A 20,602-nucleotide genomic window follows, 5' to 3' on the forward strand; every position below is an offset into this window, starting at 1 on the left:
TTACAGGCATATGTCCTCATAAATCTTGATGACATACGAATAAAAACTCTATAATTTTTTTTTACTGAAGTCATTTCAGAGGGACTTGTCTTTAATTCTTTTCTGTTGCCCCTTTCTTTACAATATATACATTTAGAGCTGTACATTTTCCTCTAAATTCCTAGCTTCATTATCTGTTTATTACAGAAGGAATTCTGTCCTTTCCCCTTCCTGAACTTACCAAGTGGGAAATGAGATGAACTCTGTCAGAGAATAGTGAGAGATCTAGGCAGACTTCTTCAGTTCTGGAAGAGTTCATATTTACTGATGAGCTATGGTACAAATACAGAGATTCAGCTGACTGAGAAGAGTAGGGGAGGAGTAAATTCATAATAAATCCTGGCAGACAGGTTTATATCCAAATTATTTCTTTGAATTTGGTAAACAAACAGTATCCAGTCTTCTATTTAGCTGGACCACCAACACCCAGAAGTGAGTCATGGTATTTCAGGCATCATTTCTGTTTCCTCAGAACATGATTTCCCTGCACAGATTCATATTATTAGCTGCCTATAAACATTTCATCTAGTGCTATCGCTGGACTCTAAATACTGGTCAATCCTAACAGCAAAAGGAAATCCAGTTATTGAAGCTGAGTGATGGATTTAAGAGGGTTTCTTATACTATTCTCTCTTTTGGGGGATATTGAAATTTTTAAAAATGAAGTCCAAATGTTTCTCTCCCAGGTATCAGTTGTGCCCTAGAAATCGTACCCATCAATTTCCTCAGGGACATAATTCTAATGACTACCCTCTTTCTCACTTTCTCAAAATATAGAAGCATTCACTTTTAAATTTTTTTAAATGTTTATTTTTGAGAGAGAGAAAGCGCAAGCAGGGGAGGGGCAGAGAGAGGGAAACAGAGGATCTGAAGCAGGCTCTGTCCTGCTCTGAACAGTGAGATCATGATCTGAGCTGAAGTCGGACACTTAACCAACTGAGCCACCCAGGTGCCCTGCAACATTCACTTTTAATAATGGACGCTTCCATTTTTAAAAAGCCAAATTGTGAAAAATTCAAACATAAACAAAAGTAGAATATAATAATGAATCTACCGGTGCCCATGACCCACCCTTAGTAGTTATCGGCATCCTGCTATTCTTTCATCTATATTCCCACTACTTTTTGTGTGTGTGCTATTTAGAGCATTTAAAGTATCTAAAACATTTAGAGCAAGTTCAGCAAATCATGTCATTTTGCCCATAAATAGTTCAATGTAGGTCTCTAACTAGATAAACTTTTTATTTTTTAACAAAGCATAACCTATTTCTTGCTTTTATTCTAAGTGTATTCTCCTTTTTCTTCTGTGGTCTACATACCACCTTAAGCATCCTAAGTAATCCTGCCACGTCCTTTAAAATGTCTACTAGTCTTCTTCAGGCTTTATTCGTGGTTTCCTTTTATCCCTTATCTCTCTTCCTGAGTACACTGAATTTTCAAGAATTGTGTTGAAATGTACATGAAATAAAATGTACCATCTTAACCATTATGAAGCGTAAAGTTCAGTTTTGCTAAGTATATTCACATGGTTGTGCACACAATCTCCAAAATTGTTTTCATCTTGCAAAACTGAAACTCTATACCCATTAAGCAACTCCCCATTTCTCCTTCCTCTCAGCTCCTGGCAAGTATCTACTTTGAGTCTTTTTGACTCTGACTATTCTAGGTACCTTATATTAAGTGTAATCAAGTATTTGGAAGACAAATACTTAGCATTTGTTTCACTTAGCATAATGTCCTCAAGTTACATCCATGTTATAGCAGGTGTCAGAATTTCCTTCCTTGTTAAGGCTGAATGATACTACATTGTAGGTACATAGCATGTTATTTATCCATTCATCCATCAGTGGGCACTTGGATTGCTTCCACCTTTTTGGCTACTGTGACTAATACTCCTTCTATGAACATGGTTATACAAATAACTCTTTGAAACCTGCTTTCAACTCTTTGGGGCATATACCCCGGTGTAGAATTGCTGGATCATATAGTAAGTCTATTTTCAATTTTTGAGGAGCCACCATACTGGTTTTCATAGTGACTGCACCATTTTACATTCCCACCAATAGTGCTCCAGGGTTCTAATTTCTTCACATCCTTACCAACACTTACTTTCTGGGTTTTCTTTGGTGGTAGTCTTAGTAATTGAGAGGGGAGATAAACACTTTTTTAAAACATTAGACTAATTATCATAATTAAAATAAACAATTCCTTCATATCATGTAATAAAGAAGGGATTTCTAACATACTCTTCCCATGGTTTTTCCCATATCTCCATCCTTCTGTTTCCCAAGATGAGAAGCTTTGGAGTCACCACTGGTTCCTCTCTCCTCTCATCCCACATTGATTCATTAGAAAAATCTCAAAATACAGTAAAACCTTGGTATTGGAGCATAATTCGTTTTGGAAACATGGTTGTAATCCAAAGCACTCATTTCTCAAAGCAAATTTCAAGAACCATTGGCTCAGTTGTGATCATACGACATTTGGCATCACCTACCACTCATATTGCAAGATACCGCTCGTTTATCAAGTTAAAATTTTATTAGAAATGTTCGCTCGTCTTGCGGACACTCACAGAACAAGTTACTCGCAATCCAAGGTTTTCCTGTATAGGACTATATAACAGCAGGATCCTGTTAAAACAAATCTTAGATCGTGACACTCCTCAAAATCTTTCAGTGCTTCCCCATTTCATACTTAGTAAAATCAAAGTCTTTACCATGGCCTGTGAGGCCTCATGTGAACAGAGTCCAAATTACCTATCTGAGCTGCTATCTTAATCTGCTGTAGCCACTTGTGCCATCTTGGTGATCCTTCAACGCACAACCATGCACCTGGCTCAGGGCCTTCACACTTACTCTTCCTCTTGCCTAGAATGCTCTTCCCTCTGGTATCTGCCTGACTCACTCCCTAACTCCTTTGACATGTCAGCTTCACAGGGAGGCCTTCCCTGAACGCCTTTAAAAAAAAATAAAAATCTCTCCCCTAAGAATTCTTTATTCCCCTCCCCAGCTTTATTTTACCTCATAAGTTTTATCCCCTGACGTATATTTTACTTTTGATTTGCTTATTTTCTGACCCTGTAATTAAAGTATGAGGTCCAAATGGATAAGAATCTTTAGGTAGATCTTGGCACATAATGTTCAATAAATAATTGTTGAGTCAATTCAGTTCACGTATTTATACATATTTTTGTGGTTGCTCCACAGATCTGCATCACAACTTGAAAAGAAAAATGAAAGAATGTACTTCTTTCCAAAGCAAGACGACTGGCATAAATTGGACCGATGATGAGAAAAGAATCTACAGGGATAAAAGAATAGCTCAAACTCAAGAAATACTGCAGTATTTGCTCCCTATCATGGAAAGCACTAAAATTGTGCAAAACCCCCAGATAAAACAGATACTCAATCCAAGAACCGACTTCCAAATTCAACATCAGTAAGTCAATACAATTTTGTCATTCTCAGCTATTTAATACATTTTTGGTAAAGAAGGAATGCTTATTAATTCATTAAGAATTGTTAAGAAACAAACATACCCTCTTAAAAATGGCAGCTATATCACATTTGACAAAGGAACAAAAGCCCAAAGCCATCAAAAAACATTGGCTATGTGAAGGGAGTAGGTTACTGGGCCTTATTTGATTGTCTATTTGCATGACATTACTCATTAGTTTGAATCTATGAGTAAAGTATGCATGAATAAAGTGTGACCGTAGCCTGACTTCAGATTTCTCCGATGTGTTTAAGCCCTATAATCCTAGGGAGCAACCAGAATTAGAAAAAATTAACTTGAGTTACTTCAGTTTATGGATATTCAGAAGAAAGCACAAAGGATAAGACCAGATTAGGGTGCCTGGCTGAAGTACTTTCTATGTGCCACACACGATTCTATGTTTATATACACACATGCACATATTTTACATTCTACACGTAAGGAAATTGGGCTACAACGAGGTTAAGTAATTTGTCCAAGGTCACACAGCCAACAGGTAGCAGAACTGCTACGCCAGTTAGACATTCTGCTTTCAGAGTCTATCATCACTGTGCTTTGATATTTCTCTTTAAAATATAAATGATAGGGCACCTGGGTGGCTCAGTCGATTGGGCATCTGACTGCTCTCGCAGTTCGTGAGTTCAAGCCCCGCGTTGGGCTCTGTGCTGACAGCTCGGAGCCTGGAGCCTGCTTCAGATTCTGTCTCCCTCTCTTTGCCCCTCCCCCACTCGTGCTCTCTGTCTCTCAAAAATAAATAAAAAACATTTTTAAAAAAGTTTTTAAAATACAAACGAAAAACAGAAGATCAATATACTTAATATTCACAGATCACCTACACATCAGTGACAAAATGTGAGTATTTCGATAGGAAAATGAGCAAAGCCTATGAACCATAAATTCACAAAAGAAAAAAAATGGCCAATGAACACTTACAGTGTTTAATTTCACTTAAAGGAGTGCAAATTAAAACAATCATGAAATACTGTTCATTTTTGCCTCCAAGTGGAAGAATTCACTCACTGGTGATTGGAATATGAACTGATACAGAGGCTTGGGAAGGCAGTCCAACAATATAAATGAAAAATCCTCGATGTCATACATTCATTTTGACTAAAAAATTCCACTTTTAGAAATTAAACCTAATTTCTAAAAGGAAAAAAAAACCTAGGTAAGAGCTTTCTGAATGCTCAACAGAAGATTGCTGAAATAAATTATAGTATATCCATAAAATTAAATGTTATGTGACTATTAAATATTATAAGTACATATTAATTAACAGGGGATAATGTTCATGATGCATAAGTGAATAAGAGCTACAGAACAGCTTTGGTATGGTTGCATTTGTACACTATGCAAATACATTTAATGTGTGCATATTATACACACTCAAACACAAGGATACCTAGAAAAATCTCTGGTAGCACATAGTCCCAACAATAATCATCTCTGGATAAAATATTGGCAGAGGATGATACTACTCTTTATGCTTTTTTTTCTTAAATTTTGATTAATGCCTATTTCTTTATTATGTAATCAGCAAAGTCAAAAAATTATAAAAAATAGGCAACTGGTAACAGTTTTTAGTCAGATGGGATAGCTTATCACTGAAGGCAATGCCTAACAGAAATTCTATCTAATGGATCAGTTAATATGCAAGAAACAGATAGCCTAGGCCTAGGCAAACAAGGGATCCATCACATATAATATCGGCAGACTCAAAAATCAGGAAACTAATAACAAAATACAATGGACCTAGGCAAAGGTGACAACTAAGACATAGCTTGATTTTTTAATCATTATTTTCATGAGAGATTTCTTACATCCTTCAAACCCAAAATTTACTTAGTGTGGATTACCCTGAATCTAGAAGAGTAGATATATAGTAGGTTATATTAATTAAGAACTCTTTAGTTGAAAATAACAGAAACCAGTTTAAGCTAGATTAATCAAAAAGCATAAGGTAGGGTAAGAGGGAAGAGTTCTGGGAAAAAAAGACTATTTATGGAAATAAAGAGGAGAGAGGATTCAGCCAGGTCTCAGAAAAGGACTGACACTGGGGAATGGAAAGCTACCAGGGCTCTTTATCCATCGTCAGTCTCTGCTTTTCTTGCTCTACAAAAGTGTTTTCATACCTCTTACCCTCACAAATTTGCATCCTATAACACTTTAACTTACAAGACACGCTATCTTTCATTGCCAATTCTAAATTATAGGGAAAGACAATGTGGTTGGCAGCCATACCAGTGGGTTACAGATCAGACAGTTACAAATATGGCTGATGGAAGGCCTAGCTCTGTGGATCAAGAGGCAGTCCCCAGAGAAGGGCAAATTGTGCCTGGGGCAGACACTTCCCAAAAGTTTCTAATGTAGGTATACATGGATATAAGAAAGAGTACGAAAGTAGCAAGCAAGACCATTCTTAACAGATGGATTGACTGTATATTTAAATTATTTTTATAATTGGGGCGGCTGGGTGGCTCGGTCGGTTAAGCGACCAACTTCAGCCCAGGTCATGATCTCACAGTCTGTGAGTTTGAGCCCCACATCGGGCTCTGTGTTGACAGCGCAGAGCCTGGAGCCTGCTTCAGATTCTGTCTCCGTCTCTCTCTCTGCCCCTCCCCTGCTCACGCTCTGTTTCTCTCTCTCTCAAAAATAAATATTAAAAAAAGTCTTAAAAAACTATTCTTATAATAATTAAATATTTTTTGTTCTTTGAACTTTTTTATGGCTGCCTTTCTCTTTTATATATACTTGGCCTGACTGGCTCAGCACACATACCCAGAGTAAGTGATTACTGAGTAAAGTGAGAATAAACAAAAAATGAGAAAATCACACCTTTGTTAAACCACTTTACATCTCAATCCAGGTTTAGACTAGAGAGAGACTACTTAATGTATTTTATGGCAGAATTATCATATTAAAGAATGTAACATCTGAACATAGGGCTTGAACTTAAGTGGTCTGTTCTGTTCTTAACCAAAATGAATAGAGTCTAGTATATTAGCAAGACGATTTACGTCTCTTAACTTTACCTCCAGTCCAACACTGGTCAGAAGTCAGACATTGAGGAATAAATCTCATGTTTGACATTCCACCTAGTAAAGATACAAATTCTTGTGAAGGATTATATAGATCAAAATGTGATTGGAGAGAGTTTTCACTTCTGGGAAGATGAAATAGATGCAGCTCCCCTCTTTGGGACTCATACTGATCTTTTTCCTGACTATAGAAAAAAGCCAAGACCTATAGCAGTATACCAAGCACGTTCTAATAGGATAAACAAGTCGATTTTTAGAGAAAAGTGGAATTTTAGAGAACATTTATTGTAACTAGATGTATAGGTAAGGCCCGGAGGCCCAGAGTGGCCATTATATCAGGAAGCCTGGGTCAGGGCAGGCATCTCAATAAACATATCCTCTGGGCATTCAGAAGTACAGGAACGGAGTACTTCTGAAAAATCGTGACCAGAAATGAAGACATAGATCATTCTCATAGAAATAATGGTGAAAGTTTTAAGGGAAGAGGAACTCACCAAAGAATTTAAAAATATGACTTAAGCTATCACAAATACCTAAGGACTACAAACACCTAGGGTACGTGTGGACAAAAACTCATGTATTTTATTTCATTCCTAGATTAAAGCCAGCTACTTTCATAAATATAAAGAGATACAGCACATCCTGGACACAACCCAGAAATCCCCGTTTTACAAGCCAAAGTAACCTTGCGGTAAGCTCTTCAGAGTGGCTCCAGTCTGTGTCCCAGCGGTCATTTGAAAGTTTGTCACCTCTCAAGGTGCCCAAGAAGAAGAAAAAACACTCTCAAATCAAGGCCACAAAGACTCAAGATGTGAAACCTCTCAGCAGCAAATGGGAGACTGCTCCCTCAAGTTTTGAGAAGGATGCAGATATCAAAGGAAAGAGTCTTCAAGCTGAAGGATCCAGTGACCAAAACTCTAAGCAAATAGCTCCACATCTAACTAGGAATAGGGATGAGCAACCAAATAGGAATTATGGACAACCTACTTCCATTTGAAGTTCCAAAGGGACAAATAATTTAGCTTTATGCTACTCTGAAAACTGTGGATGAAAAATAACATATGCTTACATAGTAAAAAGAAAAGGAAAAGAAAGAAAAATGAGAAAGCCCTCCCCACCCCCCTAACTCCATCCCTCCCCTTACACATACATATACTAAACTACAAACTCTAGATAACTCTTCTTTAGTGGGAACATCTTTTAGAGATTTAAAAAGAAATCCAAAGAAAATACAGAAAATTTAGAATTACTTACTTATATATAATTTTTGTCAAGATGGAAAAAAATCTGTGAACTTTTGAATTCTCCTAAAACAACTTATGCATAAAACTCAAGGAAGGAATGGCATATACTATGACTTTAACATCCCTACAAGGCACCTTAATGAATCAGCAAACATCATTTCTTGATTTTCTGTTACGTCTTTAGTGTGCTAGAAACCACCAACGATATAAAAGACATTTCTCCCCACTGGAAGGTTATTGTATAATTGTACATATAAAGCACACATGACTAAAATAATTATAGAATAAGATAGTACATAGTGAAGTGCTAAGTTGTACATCTCCAATAATTAAAATACTATATATTAAAGGCTGTTAAGTACACAGAGCAAAAGTGTGTCACAAAATAACACTGAAATGCATAGATTATGGTTCATAATAGTTCTTTTACTTCTCAAAGTATAGCAAAAATGTAAAAGATTAGATGTGCAGTTTCCTTTAGAGTGGACAAATGTACATCTCCAGCCATTCATTCATGGGAAAGCAAGTGGAGCATCTCACGAGTTTATCATTCATAAGACAGTGAGCACTGGTGGGATTCCTTGAGGACACTACAGAGAAACAGATAGGTCGGGCAAATAATAAAGATGGATGTGATAGTGAGAAAACAAGAGCCACAGGTCACCCATGGTGTCCATTACAGGGTAAGGTAAGCAGAATGAGGATCTGGTAGGTGAGATACGTAAAAGTTACAAGCTACAAACCTAGCTCATGGTAGCAAGCCCAAACCAGGAAAATCTCAAGTTGGGTAGTCTACTCTCAACAATAATTCCAATAGCCAAAGGTTCAAGGAGAGCTCGCTGGGATATTAGAAGAGTAGCTACTATGTTTTTGTTTTATTTTTATTTTTGTTTTGAATGTTTAGAGAAGGTTCACAGCAATACTGAGCTGAAAGTACAGAGATATCCCATAAACTTCTTGACTCCCACACATATATAGCCTCCCCATTATCTCCATTGTCCACCATTTGGTACAGCTGATCAACCTACACTGATAAATCATTACCATCCAAAGTCCCTAGTTTACCTTAGAGTTTTCCTCTGGGTGTCGTATATTCTATGGATTTGAACAAGTGTCTAATAAAGTATATCCACCATTACAGTATCATACATAGTTTCACTGCCCTAAATATTCTCTCTTCATATTCATCCTTCTCTCCCCACTAACTCCTGGCAACAACTCATCTTTTTACCGTCATTATAGTTTAACCTTTTCAAGAATATCACATAGTTGGAATCATATAGTATGTATGTGGCCTTTAAGATTGGCTTTTTTCACTTAGTAATATGCATATAAATTCTATCATGGCTTGACAGCCAATTTGTTATAATGCTAAATAATATTCTATTGTCAATAAAATTTATAAACCACTAGCAATAAAAACTAAGAAAAAAGACACAAATTACTAATATCAGAAATGAAAGAGGGACTGATCCCATAGACATTGAAAGGTTAATACAAGAATATTATGGAGGGAGCCAAGATAGCAGAAGAGCATAGAAGTTTTTTTTTTGCATCTCACATCCATGAAATACAGCCAGATCAACACTAAACCATCCTGCACACCTAGAAAACTGATTTGAGGATTAACACAACAATCTGCACAACCTGAACTACAGAACTCAGCAGGTATGCACAGCAGAGAGGTGAAATGGGGGAGAGAGAAGCCACGGAGGGCAGGGAGCTGTTTTTGCTTGCAGAGAGAGGACAGAGATGGGGGGAGAATATGGGAAAAGCAGCCCCCCCAAAAGCAGCTGGAGAGAAAGTGGAAAAGTGGAAACAGCCACAGGGACTGAACTAAAAAGAGAGAAAGGAGAGGGTTTAAATTCCATTAAGACTGTATAAACAGGGGGAGCACAGAGTCTGAAACTCTTCAGCTTGATACCTGGTGGTGCTCTGGTGGGAAGAGTGAATCCCCAGGACCATAGTGGGGTCTAGGAGGTTCTCGGGCCACACAGGGAGAAGTGATTCCACTGCTGGAAGGACATTTGGTAGAGGCTCTATGGCCACCCGGTCCCAGCAGACCCCAGATAACAAACCACATTCACTGGTGCTAGAACAAGGTCATTAAGGGTGAAGCCTGCTGCCAGATGTATGTTGTGATTTTCCATAATCCCTGAAATGCTGCTACTACACAATCACGAGAACATTCTTGGGGGTGGGCTGGCACCCAGCCACAGTCTCTGGGCTTGGGCAGCAGCACAGTCCTCTGTGGGTGTGGCCAGCACCCAGCCATTGCTCAGTGAGACACTCCCCCCAGAGGATCTGAGCGGGTCAAAGCCACAGCCCCTCAGAAGTGAGGGGTCGAGAAACACAGCTGCCTCTGAGATAAAACTCAGGAGGGAAGTGCCCTGGCAACCTGACAGCTTGGTCACAGTGTAAAAGCGGGGAGTGGATGGAAGCCAGAAACAAATGATGGGTGTGCAATTGTTGACTGAGGAGAATAGAGTTCCTATACTGGAGACTGGGTGGCTGGGTATGCCATTTTCACCACTCCCGCGCATGCACGTACACACCTACAAGTGCCACAATAATCCACCCCAGTGAGCTAAGCAGCGCCATCTAGTGGAGAACAGAGCCATTACACTAAGCCCTGCCCAATTGGGCCAACCTCGCTCTTCAGGAACACCACAAGTCTCTGCGCCTACTTAGTTTGTGGACTCTCAAGGGCTTCACAGTTTGACTTCTACAGGAAAATGATGTAATTTCAATTGTATTTCAGTCTGCTAACTGGTCCATCTATTCCATTTTTTTCTTTTTTGTTTTCTTTTTCTTGAATACAAAAAGAAAGTTTTTATTTTCAATTTTTATTAAAAAATTTTGTTTTAATTTTTTCTATTTTTTACCTTTTTGTAAAATTTTCAAATTCTGTTTTACTTTCATCATTTCATTTTATTCTCTTTCATTGTATTCATTTTCTGAAATGTTCAAACTTTTCTTTTTTTTCTTTCCCTTTTTTCTCTAATCTATCAAGCTCCTTTCAATAGCCAGACCAGAACACACTTAGAATCTAGCATCATTTATTTTATTTGTGTGTGTGCACTTTTTAATTTTATTTTAATTTTTTTTTACCTTATCAATTCCTTTTCTCCCTTCAAAATGACAAAACAAAGGCATTAACCCCAACAGTAAGAGCAGGAAGAAACAACAACCAGGGACTTAATCAACACAGATACAAGCAAGATGCCTGAACCAGAATTTAGGATCACAATAATAAGAATACTGGCTGGGGTCAAAAATAGATTAGAATCCCTCTCTGAAGAGATGAAGTAAAAACTAGTCAGGATGAAATAAAAAACACTATTGCTGAGCTGCAATCTCGAATAGATGCCATGGCAGTAAGGATGGACAAGGCAAAACAGCGAATCAGCGATACAGAGGACAAACTTATGGAGAATAATAATGCAGAAAAAAAGGGAGACTAAGGCAAAAGAGCACAATTTAAGAATTAGAGAAATGAGTGACTCATTAAAAAGGAACAACATCAGAATCATAGGGGTCCCAGAAGATGAAGAGAGAAAAAGGGGTAGAAGAGTTATGTGAGCAAATCATAGCGGAAAACTTTCCTAACCTGGGGAAAGACACTGACCTCAAAATCCAGGAAGCATAGAGGACTCCCATAAGATTCAAAAAAAACTGACCATGAACAAGGCACATCATAGTCAAATTTACAAAATACTCAGGCAAGGAGAGACTCATGAAAGCAGCAAAGGAAAAAAGTCCTTAACCTACAAGGGAAGACAGATCCGGTTTGCAGCAGACCTATCCACAGAAATTGGCAGGTCAGAAAGGAATGACATTATGTATTAAATGTGCTCAATCAGAAAAATATGCAGCCAAGAATTCTTTATCCAGCAAGGCTGTCATTCAAAATAGAAGGAGAGATTAAGGGTTTCCTAAACAAAAATTAAAGAGTTTGTGACTACTAAACCAGCCCTGTAAGAATATTTAAGGGGCATTCTCTGAGGGGAGAAAAGACAAAAAAAAAAAAAAAAAAAGACTAGAAAGGACCAGACACCACACCAGAAACCCTAATTCTACAAGAAACATAATGGCAATAAACTCATAACTTTCAGTACTCTCTCTAAACGTCAATGGACTAAATCCTCCATCAAAAAGACATAGGGTAACAGAATGAATAAGAAAACAAGATCCATCTATAAGCTGTTTACAAGAGACCCACTTTAGACCTAAAGACACCTTCAGATTGAAAGTAGGGATAGAGAACCATCTTTCATGCTAATAGTTGACAAAAGAAAGCCAGAGTAGCCATACTTATATCAGACAATCTAGACTTCAAAATAAAGACTGTAACAAGAGATGAAGAACAGCATTATATCATAATTAACGGGTCTATCCACCAAGAAGACCTGACAATTGTAAACATTTATGCTCCAAACGTGACAGCACCCAAATATATAAATCAATTAATCACATACATAAAGAAACTCATTGATAATAATACCATAATAGTAGAGGACTTCAACACCCCACTTACAGCAATGGACAGATCATCTAAACAGAAAATCAACAAGGAAACAGTGGCTTTGAATGACACACTGGACCAGATGGACTTAACAGATATATTCAGAACATTTCATCCTAAAGCAGAATATACATTCTTCTTCAGTGCACATGGAACTTTATCCAGAACAGATCACATACTGGGACACAAATCAGCCCTCAACAAGTACAAAAAGATCAAGATCATACTATGCATATTTTCAGACCACAACGCTATGAAACCTGAAATCAACCACAAGAAAAAATTTGGAAAGATAGCAAATACTTGGAGACTAAAGAACATCCTACTAAAGAATGAATGGGCTAGCCAAGAAGTTAAAGAGGAAATTAAAAAGTACATGGAAGCCAATAAAAATGATAACACCACAGTCCAAAACCTCTGGGACGCAGCAAAAGCAGTCATAAGAGGTAAGTATATAGCAATCCAGGCCTTCCTAAAGAAGGAAGAAAGGTCTCAGATACACAACCTAACCTTATATCTTAAAGAGCTGGAAAAAGAACAAATAAAACCCAAAAAACAGCAGAAGACAGGAAATAATAAAGATTAGAGCAGAAATCAATGCTATCGAAACAACAACAAAAAAAAAGGTCAGATCAATGAAACCAGAAGCTGATTCCTTGAAAGAATTAACAAAATTGATAAGCCACTAGCCAATCTGATCAAAAAGAAAAAGATAAGAACCCAGATAAATAAAATCAAGAAAGAAAAAGGAGAGATCACAACCAACACAGCAGAAATAAAAACAAGACAGTATTATGAGCAATTATACGCCAATAAAATGGGCAATCTGGAAGATATGGACAAATTCCTAGAAACATATACACTACCAAAACTGACACAGGAAGAAATAGAAAATTTGAACAGACCCATAACCAGTAAAGAAATCATATTAGTAATCAAAAACCTCCCAAAAAACAAGAGTCCAGGGCCAGATGTCTTTCCAGGGGAATTCTACCAAACATTTAAGGAAGAGTTAACACCTATTCTCTCGAAGCTGTTCCAAAAAATAGAAATGGAGGAAAACTTCCAAACTCTTTCTATGAAGCCAGGATAACCTTGATTCCAAAACCAGACAAAGACCCCAATAAAAAGGAAAACTATACACCAATTTCCCTGATGAACATGGATGCAAAAATCCTCAACACGATATTAGCCAACCAGATCCAACCATACATTAAAAAATTATTCACCACAACCAGTGGGATTTATGACTGGGGTGCAGGGCTGGTTCAATATCTGCAAAATAATCATTGTGATTCATCACATCAATAAAAGAAAGGACAAGAATCACATGATCCTCTCAATAAATGCAGAGAAAGCGTTTGACAGAATACAGCATCTTTCTTGATACAAACTCTTAAGAAAGTAGGGATAGAAGGATCATACCTCGAGATCATAAAAGCCATATATGAAAGACGCAATGCTAATATCATCCTCAATGGGGAAAAACAGAGCTTTCCCCCTAAGGTCAGGGACAAGACAGTGATGTCCACTCTTGCTACTGTTATTCAACATAGTATTGGAAGTCTTAGCTTCAACAATCAGACAACACAAAGAAATAAAAAGGCATCCAAATTTGCCAAGAGGAGGTCAAAGTTTCACTCTTCACAGATGACATGATACTCTACATGGAAAACCCAAAAGATTCCACCAAAAAACTGCTAGAGCTGATCCATGAATTCAGCAAAGTTGCAGGATATAAAATGAATGCACAGAAACCGGTGCATTCCTATGCACCAACAATGAAGCAACAGAAAGAGAAATCAAGGAATCAGTCCCATTTACAATTGCACCAAAAACCATAAAATATCTAGGAATAACTCTAACCAAAGAGGTGAAGAGCCTATACACTGAAAACTATACAAAAGTTTATGAAATAAATTGAAGAAGACACAAAAAATGGAAAAATATTCCATGCTTCTGGATACGAAGAACAAATATTGTTAAAATGTCAATACTACCCAAAGCAATCTACATATTCAATGCAATAACTATCAAAATAACACCAGAATTCTTCATAGAGCTAAAACAAACAATCCTGAAATTTGTATGCAACCAGAAAAACACCCAAATAGCCAAAGCAGTCTTGAAAAAGAAAACCAAAGCAGGAGGCACCACAATCCCAGACTTCAAGCTGTATTACAAAGCTGTAATCATCAAGACAGTATGGCAGTGGCACAAGAACAGACACTCAGATCAATGGAACAGAATAGAGAACCCAGAAATGGACCCACAAACATATAGCCAACTAATATTTGACAAGCAGGAAAGAATATCCAATGGAATAAAGATAGTCTCTTCAGCAAGTGGTGCTGGGAAAACTGGACAGCGACATGCAGAAAAATGAACCTGGACCACTTTCTTATACCACACACAAAAATAAACTCAAAATGGATGAAAGACCTAAATGTAAGACAGGAAGCCATCAAAATCCTTGAGGAGAAAGCAGGCAAAAACCTCTTTGATCTTGGCTGCAGCAACTTCTTACTCAACATGTCTCTGGAAGCAAGGCAAACAAAAGCAAAAATTAACTACTGGGACCTCATCAAAATAAAAAGCTTCTGCACAGCGAAGGAAACAATCAGCAAAACTAAAAGGCAACCAACAGAATGGGAGAAGATATTTGTAAAGGACATATCAGATAAAGGGTTAGTATCCAAAATCTATAAAGAACTTATCAAACTCAACACCCAAAAACTAAATAATCCAGTGAAGAAATGGGCAAAAGACATGAATAGACACCTCTCCAAGGAAGGCATCCAGATGGCCGACACATGAAAAAATGCTCCACATCACTCATCATCAGGGAAATACAAATCAAAACCACAATGAGATACCACCTCACACCTGTCAGAATGGCTAACATTAACAACTCAGGCAACAACAGATGTTGGCAAGGATGTAGAAAAAGAGGATCTGTTTTGCACTGCTGGTGGTAATGCAAGCTGGTGCAGCCACTCTGGAAAACAGTATGGAGGTTCCTCAAAAAATTAAAATAGAGCTACCCTACAACCCAGGATTGCACTACTAGGGATTTATCCAAGGGATACAAGTATGCTGTTTTGAAGGGGCACATGCACCCCAATGTTTATAGCAGCACTATCAACAATAGCCAAAGTATGGAAAGAGCCCAAATGTCCATTGATGGATGAATGGATAAAGAAGATGTGGTGTGTGTGTTGTATAGAACACACACACATACACACACACACACACACACACACACACATATGTTATATAACACACACACACACACATACATATATATATAATATATAACACACACATACACGCAATGGAGTATTACTCAGCAATCAAAAAGAATGAAATCTTGTCATTTGCAACTATGTGGATGGACCTAGAGGGTATTATGCTAAGCGAAATTAGTCAGAGAAAGATAAATATCATATGACTTCACTCATATGAGGACTTTAAGATACAAAACAGATGAACATAAGGGAAGGGAAGCAAAAAAATAAAAATAAAACAGGGAGGGGGACAAACATAAGAGACTCTTAAATGTGGAGAACAAACAGAGGGTTATTGGAGGGGTTGTGGGAGGGGGGGATGGGCTAAAAGGGTAAGGGGGATTAAGGAATCTACTCCTGAAATCACTCTTGCACTATATGCTAACTTGGATGAAAATTTTAAAAATAAATAAAAATTTAAAAAATATTATGAACAACTCAGTACCCACAAATTGGATAACCTATATGAAATAGACCAATTCTCTGAAAGAGACCAATGACCAATTCTGCCAAAATTCACAAGAAGAAATAGACTAGCCGAATAGGCCTATATCCATTAAAGAAAAGGAATCAATAAATAAGTTGCCAAAAGAGAAATCACTAAGACCAGATTAGACTGATGAATTCTACAAAAATTTTAAGGAAATCTCTATAATCGCTAACAAAAGATAGAAGCAGAGAGAATATTTCCTAACAGTGTATGGAATGAAAAATGGTACCACCACTTTGTAAGACAGTGTGGCAGTTTCTTACACAACTAAACATACTCTTACCATACAATCACACTCCCTGGTATTCACCTGGAGGATTGAAACTTATGTCCACACAAAAACTACTGCAGATGTTAATAGCAGTTTCATAAGTGCCAAAAATTGAAAGAAACCAAGATGTCCTTTAGTAGTTGAATGGTAAATAAACTATGGTACATCCAGCCAATGAATTACTTAGCACTAAAAGCAAATGAGGTATCAAGCGATGAAAAGACATGGAAGAACCTTAAACATTTATACTGCTTTTTATTTATAAAAATAAATGAAGGTGTCTATTTTCATCCATTACAGGATAGCTAGTAATGCATTAACCCACTCTCTATAAACTAAAGCCAGACCATCTATATGAAATAATTGATTTCAGGCAATATATGGTGAATAGCACAGGACTGAAACGCTTGTGAGAAGGAATATATGGGATAAACCCTACATTCACTCCAACTTTCTCCCTTAGAGTCATTTTCTAAACTGTAGTTCAGAGAAGTGGAACCCAACAGTCTTACTGACCAGACTAAATAGTGATCAGAGTTTGAACCTGCTGCAATAGCTGAAATTTGGAGGCAGGGTACTGAAGAAGAAGAAACCACAGAAAAATAGCCCCCAAAATCTATGTAGAAGTTCTCCTCAGGTCTTTGACCATATCCGAAAATGATTATGTAAAAGCAAAAGTATGGTAAGCAAAGTAGGAAAGAGTCCTGGGAAGACTCTTCCCAGGAGTTTCAACTCAACCAGAGTACAGAAACCTTAGTGAGCATCCCCAACATTGAATTGGAACCAGAAAAACTATGCCCTGTGAATAAAGACCATGCATAGGAGCAAGGGCTACATCCTAGGACTAAAGACAAAACTGGAATAGAACATTCTAACAAAGATTCAAATAGAACCCCAACAAGATAATCTGCTAGTAATATAAATTCTTCCAAAACAAAACTATTCTTTAGAAGATAACAATAGTCCAGCCCTTCTATAATGTATCAACACCATGTCTAACATGTAATTAAAAATTAGGCAACATTAAAAAAGAAAGGAAAAGTGACCAATAGTCAAGTGAGAAAACAGACAACAGAAGCAGACCCAGAGATAATCCAGTAAATGGAGTTAACAGAAAAGACCTCAAAATGATCATTTAAAAATTATACAGGAAAAGGTAAACAAAACAATGAAAACATGGAGCATTTCAACACAGAATTAGGCTTTATTTTAAGAAATAAACTGACATTCTAGGGGCGCCTGGGTGGCTCAGTTTGTTAAGCATCCTACTTCAGCACAGGTCATGATCTCACAGTCTGTGAGTTCGAGCCCTGCATTGGGCTCTGTGCTGACAGCTCAGAGCCTGGAGCCTGCTTCGGATTCTGTGTCTCCCTCTCTCTAACCCTCCCCTGTTCATGCTCTGTCTCTCTATGTCTCAAAAATAAATAAACATTTAAAAAATTAAAAAAAAAAGAAATTGACATTCTAGAACTGCAAAATATATCTGAAATTAATAATTTATTACATGGATTTAACTGCAGACCAGATACAGCAGAAGACCAAATCAGTTTTAAGACTCGTCAACAAGACCTATTCAGAATGCATCTTATACAAATAAACAAATTTTTAAAAAGAAAAGGAAAGAAAACACCAGAATAGAGGGTAAGAGAGATTTGGGATATACAGTCTCTTAAGTTTTAACATGGGTAACTGAGTTCCAGAAGGAGAAGAGAATTAGATACGCAATGTTTGAAGAAAGCTGCCAAAAGGAAGCTCAGCAGAGCTGAGGATAAATATGAGGAAAATCAAACTCAAATGCATCATCGTCAAACTGGTAAAAACCAAAGATAAAGGAAACATTGTGACAGCAGCCAGAGGGTGGGGAAAAGCCACATTTCCTTCCAGTGAAAACTATGAGAATTAGATTTAATTTCTTTACCAAAACTATTGAAGCCAGAAGAAAATGGAATTGCAATTTTAAAGAAGGAAAACGGACAACCTGGAATTCTAGGTCCATCAAAAACAAACAAAAACCCTTTAAAAATTGAGGCTTCTATGAAAGGAGGGCTAAATGCTTTTGAGTGTCTACTGTGACCCCATCCTCTCTGGCAAACGTGACCCAGACTGTATTGTCTTTGACTCCCCATGCCCATGGAGCTGGGCTTCTGGAGACGGCACTGATACTACTGACTCAGGCAGAAGGGCTTGATCAGATGAAACAAAAGACACACTGAGTCTGGGGCTTCATCCTGACATCATTAAATTGTTCTGTACTCATGAGGCTTAAGATAAGAATGATCTGAGGACGCCTGGGTGACTCTGTCAGTTAAGTGTCTGACTCTAGGTTTCAGCTCAGGTTATGATCTTGCATTTCATGAGATCGAGTCCCACACTGGGTTCTACACTGACAATACAGAGCCTGCTTGGGATTCTGTCTCTCCTTTTTTTCTCTGCCCCTCTCCCACTAGTACATGCAGGCTCTATCTCAAAATAAGCATTTTAAAAAATAAGAATGATCTGCCTATCACCACCAAATAAGTTATATTTCACTTGTATCCCAGAAGAGCGAATACCCTTTCTGCATATAAAACAGATTTGCTTAAGTAATTTTTTCCATAATAAAGATCTTCTGTACCATGGCTGAATTCTTTACTTTTAGAAACATGTTATAAACTCTTAATTTGTGATTTCTCTTTCAAATAAATTATAAACAAAGAAACAGTCATCACTCTACCAAACATTGACCATCTTCGCCCCCACCTCCAAGCCTGTTAAGAGCCTCTATTCTCCATATTCTTAGGTGAACCAAACCCTGATGCGGCAGGATTTCCAGATCAGTCTCTGCTGATTGTTCTTTCTCCTATGAACAAAGGCTGTGTGGAGAGAACTGCTCATGGCAGAGTCCTGGGTATGGACAAAAGAGGCTCTGGGCCTGAATCTGCTAGAGAGATACGAGGAGAGTACGATTTTGTTTAAAGAAACAAAAGATGGCAAATCCAGCTGATAGAATGATGTACTCCCTCCATGGAGGCAACCACGGTTCTGAAGATGACTGTGCTGACGGTGGCAGGGCCACATGATGGTAGGAGCCTGGGTCAATGAGTCACCTCGCTAAGGGCACTTGGATTGAACTACGGCAAGTTTCCACTGAAAATACATGAAATGTTAAGACGTCAACAGTTCTCCTTGATGTCTCCTGAGTTCTTATCGGTGAAGTAGCACCTCTGGCGAGGCCCTTCATTTCTCTGACCCAGCTTGTCTGTACTGACCAAACCCAGGCTCAAGCAAGCCTACAGGGAAGGGAGATCCTTGTAACCTTGATAAGTAGGATCTGCCTTCAAGGCTACAGAAGGAAACTAACTCAGAAGGAGGCTCACCCCAGAATGTGGGCATGTCTCACCATTGTGCTCTGACACACCTGCATGCAGAGAATGTAGGTTATGGCACGAAGCTACTTTAATCCTCTAGGTTTTGCATAGTGTCAGGAGAGGCAAAAATTCATGGGCTAGTCTCTTCTGGCTGCAATCAGCACAATAGAAATACGCTTTCTGTGTGTGCAGCAGTGAACAAAGAGTGTACTTTGTTTTATTAGGGCATAGTGTTTTATTCAACCAGGCCTCACTTGCCCTCCCTACCAGTAGTCTGGCCTAGGTTGCTAGGCACTAGTTTGTTTTAGAAATAGAACACTCCAGGGGCACCTAGGAGACTCCGTCAGTAGACTGTCCAACTCTTGATTTCAGCTCAGGTCATGACCCCAGGCTCGTGGGACCAAGCCCCGTGTAGAACTCCGCACTGGGCGTGGAGCCTGCTTAAGATTCTCTCTCTCCCATCTGCCCCTCTCCCCCGCTCACACTCTCCAAAAAAATTAAAAAGAAATAAAAAATAAAAAGAAATACAACAGTCCACAGGGTTCCAAGCAGATAGTTGTGGTCCACCGGATACCAATAGCCAGCAACCAAGCTTCAGTGCCTTTGGAGTCATGCAGGGCCTTTGGACTGCCACAGAAATATCTTTCCACTCTGGTCCTAGAGCAGGGCTCTGGTGGTAGTATCTGACTACTTGAGACAAAGCTCTTTGGGTTTCCCTTCAGTATATGCTGCTATGATTTTTTACTTTTTGATAAGAAGCCAACATATTTTAAGGAGGAATAAAGAGGTAGCCGAATGCTCTTCTGTCTTGGTTAAAGAATATCGTTATGTCAGTGAAAAGACTAAAATGAATTTATACAAGTC

General features: G+C 38.1%; 1 protein-coding gene and 1 long non-coding RNA gene across 6 annotated transcripts in view; one reads left to right on the forward strand and one right to left on the reverse strand.

Annotated features, from left to right (window-relative positions):
- AGBL3 (AGBL carboxypeptidase 3) overlaps positions 1-8,050 on the forward strand; it is a 72,789-nt gene extending 64,739 nt beyond the window's left edge. For all 5 annotated transcript variants that reach the window (XM_049641885.1, XM_049641886.1, XM_049641884.1 and 2 more), the window contains 2 exons: positions 3,248-3,479; positions 7,172-8,050. In XM_049641885.1, coding sequence (XP_049497842.1) covers positions 3,248-3,479; positions 7,172-7,571 — 632 coding nt within the window. In that variant the 3' untranslated portion in view covers positions 7,572-8,050. The remainder of the gene's footprint in view (positions 1-3,247; positions 3,480-7,171) is intronic.
- Positions 1-20,602, reverse strand: part of LOC125930163 (uncharacterized) — a 76,431-nt gene that overhangs the window by 50,092 nt on the left and 5,737 nt on the right. The gene's annotated exons all lie outside the window — the stretch shown is intronic.

This window comes from Panthera uncia, chromosome A2, assembly GCF_023721935.1.
Source record: "Panthera uncia isolate 11264 chromosome A2, Puncia_PCG_1.0, whole genome shotgun sequence".
Taxonomy (NCBI): Eukaryota; Metazoa; Chordata; class Mammalia; order Carnivora; family Felidae; genus Panthera; species Panthera uncia.